Source organism: Oncorhynchus masou, chromosome 11 (assembly GCF_036934945.1).
Source record: "Oncorhynchus masou masou isolate Uvic2021 chromosome 11, UVic_Omas_1.1, whole genome shotgun sequence".
In the NCBI taxonomy this organism is placed as follows: Eukaryota; Metazoa; Chordata; class Actinopteri; order Salmoniformes; family Salmonidae; genus Oncorhynchus; species Oncorhynchus masou.
This window is the reverse complement of record NC_088222.1, coordinates 57,601,114-57,604,120: the sequence shown is the minus strand read 5'-3', so window position 1 is coordinate 57,604,120 and position 3,007 is coordinate 57,601,114. Positions and strand designations below refer to the sequence as shown.

Sequence of the window (3,007 nt, the reverse complement as noted above, 5' to 3'; positions counted from 1 at the left end):
GCTGTAGAAACATCTCAAGGATGATCAATGGAAACAGGATACACCTGAGCTCAATTTCGAGTCTCATAGCAAATGGTTGAATACTTAATGTTTTTGCTTTGTCATTATGGGGTATTGTGATGTCATTACAGGGTATTGTGATTTCATTATGGGGTATTGTGATGTCATTACGGGGTTATTGTGATGCCGTTATGGGGTATTGTGATTTCATTATGGGGTATTGTGATGTCATTACGGGGTTATTGTGATGCCGTTATGGGGTATTGTGATGTCATTATTGGGTATTGTGTGTAGATTGATGAGGGGAAAAGAAAATGTAATCCATTTTAGAATAAGGCTGTAACGTAACAAAATGTGGAAAAAGTCAAGAGGTCTGAATACTTTCCAATGCACTGTACGTGTTCAAATGTGACTGTCTACATGAGTGTGATAGTGTGTGTGTGTGTGTGTGTGTGTGTCTGTGTCTGTGTGTGTGTCTGTGTGTGTGTGTGTGTGTGTCTGAGTGTGTGTGTGTGTGTGTCTGCGTGTGTCTGTGTGTGTCTGCGTGTGTGTGTGTGTGTGTCTGTCTGAGTGTGTGTGTGTGTGTGTGTCTGAGTGTGTGTGTGTCTGAGTGTGTGTGTGTCTGTCTGTGTGTGTCTGAGTGTGTGTGTCTGAGTGTGTGTCTGTGAGTGTCTGAGTGTGTGTGTGACTGTGTCTGTCTGAGTGTGTGTGTGTCTGTGTGTGTGTGTGTGTCTGTGTGTGTGTGTGTGTGTCTGTGTGTGTGTGTGTGTGTGTCTGTGTGTGTGTGTGTCTGTGTGTGTGTGTGTGTGTCTGAGTGTGTGTGTCTGTGTCTGACTGAGTGTGTGTGTGCCTGTGTCTGTCTGAGTGTGAGTGTGTCTGAGTGTGTGTGTGTCTGTGTGTGTGTGTGTCTGAGTGTGTGTGTGTCTGTGTCTGTCTGAGTGTGAGTGTGTCTGAGTGTGTGTGTGTCTGAGTGTGTGTGTGTCTGTGTGTGTGTGTCTGAGTGTGTGTGTGTGTGTGTGTGTGTGTCTGAGTGTGTGTGTCTGAGTGTGTGTGTGTCTGAGTGTGTGTGTGTCTGTGTGTGTGTGTCTGAGTGTGTGTGTCTGAGTGTGTGTGTCTGTGTCTGACTGAGTGTGTCTGTGTCTGTCTGAGTGTGTGTGTGTCTGTCTGTCTGTCTGTGTGTGTGTGTGTGTGTGTGTGTGTGTGTGTGTGTCTGAGTGTGTGTGTGTGTCTGAGTGTGTGTGTATCTGAGTGTGTGTTTGTCTGAGTGTGTGTGTTTTATCTCTCACCACAATACGTGATTTCAAGAACAATACTTCAAACCAGTCTTCTTCATCCATATTCTTGCAGATAATCCATACGTCTTCTGTTGGTCAGTCAAAGTCTCTGTCCCCGTCTTGGTCGATGATCGGCTGTGTGAACATTGTCTTGTTTCTGCTGGGGTTCCTAGGGGTTCAGTGATAGTGGAATAGTGTGGAGGTAGAGAGACTAGGACTGTGAGCAGGGCCAATATAATAGAGATGTACATGTCATTGGCAGATCCAGCATAGACTAGAAGGTGAGAAATAGAATACAGTACATGTGTGAATGAATGGGAGGCATCTGGCTACATAGCATTTCTCTCCCTCTCTCTGTTTCGCTCACTCATTGTCCAACTCTCTCTCTCTTTTACTCTCTTCTCCTCTCGATCTCTCTCTTCTCTCTCTCTCACAGCCATGGTGTGCCAGGGTCGTCCTCTTCTGGGGGATGATGGGTAAAACTCTGGAGCGTGATGATGAAAGTTACACATACACACTAGGAAACGCAGACACCTGAGAGAGAGAGAGAGAGAGAGAGAAATAGGGGATTGGATAAAACGAGATAGAGAGAGAGAGGGTGACAGAAAGACAGAGACAGGAGAGGGAGAGAGAGAGAGACAGAGACTGGAGAGAGACCAGAGAGAGAGAGAGAGAGAGAGAGAGGGTGAGATAAAGAGAGAGACAGACACAGAGAGAGAGGGTGACAGAAAGAGAGAGACAGAGACCGGAGAGAGAGAGAGAGAGAGAGAGAGGGTGAGAGAAAGAGAAAGAGAGACAGACAGAGAGAGAGAGAGAGAGGGTGAGAGAGTGAGAAACAGAGAGAGAGAGAGAAACAGAGAGAGAGAGAGAGTGAGAGAAAGAGACAGAGACAGAGGAAAAGGGGACATGCTAGGGGACATATGCTCTGACGTTGAAAATGTACAACCCATTTACCATAATAGCACAGCGAGGACACGTACTACATTTCCCATGTTCCATCTAGGGGGGTCATTCAAGTTGTTCCTGATATGACATTAAATAGGACCATTTTACACATACTAAAGAGACGCACATCATTCATATCACAGACACATGTTTCAGGCACAAGAGTTTTGTTTGAATCGACCCGTTTTGTCAAGGAAGGCAGTTTGACTGTATTTCATCACTTACCTATGGGTTGTTTTAGGCATTCCCAGCTTCTATGTGAGAAGGAGAGAGGGGAGGGGGTGGGGAGAGTGAGGGAGGAGGAGATGGGGGTGGGGGAGAGAGAGGGAGGAGGAGATGGGGGTGATGGGGGCAGGCAGAGAGGGGGAGATGGGGGTGGGCAGAGAGAGGGAGGGTGGGCAGATGGGGGGGCGGGCAGAGAGAGGGAGGGTGGGGAGAGAGAGAGGGGGAGATGGGGTGGGCAGAGAGAGGGAGGGTGGGCAGATGGGGGGCGGGCAGAGAGAGGGAGGGTGGGGGAGAGAGAGGGGGAGATGGGGTGGGCAGAGAGAGGGAGGGTGGGCAGATGGGGACGGGCAGAGAGAGGGAGGGTGGGGAGAGAGAGAGGGGGAGATGGGGTGGGCAGAGAGAGGGAGGGTGGGCAGATGGGGCGGGCAGAGAGAGGGAGGGTGGGGAGAGAGAGAGGGGGAGATGGGGTGGGCAGAGAGAGGGAGGGTGGGCAGATGGGGGCGGGCAGAGAGGGAGGGTGGGGGGAGAGAGAGGGGGAGATGGGGTGGGCAGAGAGAGGGAGG

At 49.9% G+C, this 3,007-nt stretch overlaps 1 protein-coding gene across 1 annotated transcript; it reads right to left on the bottom strand.

Annotated features, from left to right (window-relative positions):
• Positions 1-341: 341 nt before the first annotated feature.
• On the bottom strand, positions 342-2,474 carry LOC135548014 (putative uncharacterized protein FLJ46204). Its single transcript, XM_064977207.1, has 2 exons — positions 2,445-2,474; positions 342-1,808 (listed from the first exon to the last, which is right to left on the bottom strand). Exon 2 carries the CDS (start codon positions 1,335-1,337, stop codon positions 417-419), a length of 921 nt encoding a protein of 306 aa, XP_064833279.1. The 5' UTR covers positions 1,338-1,808; positions 2,445-2,474; the 3' UTR covers positions 342-416.
• Between the last annotated feature and the right edge of the window lie 533 nt (positions 2,475-3,007).

Coding starts and splice junctions, on each gene's coding strand:
- LOC135548014 (XM_064977207.1), bottom strand. CDS start 1,337: ATGGATGAAGAAGACTGGTTTGAAGTATTGTTCTTGAAATCACGTATT.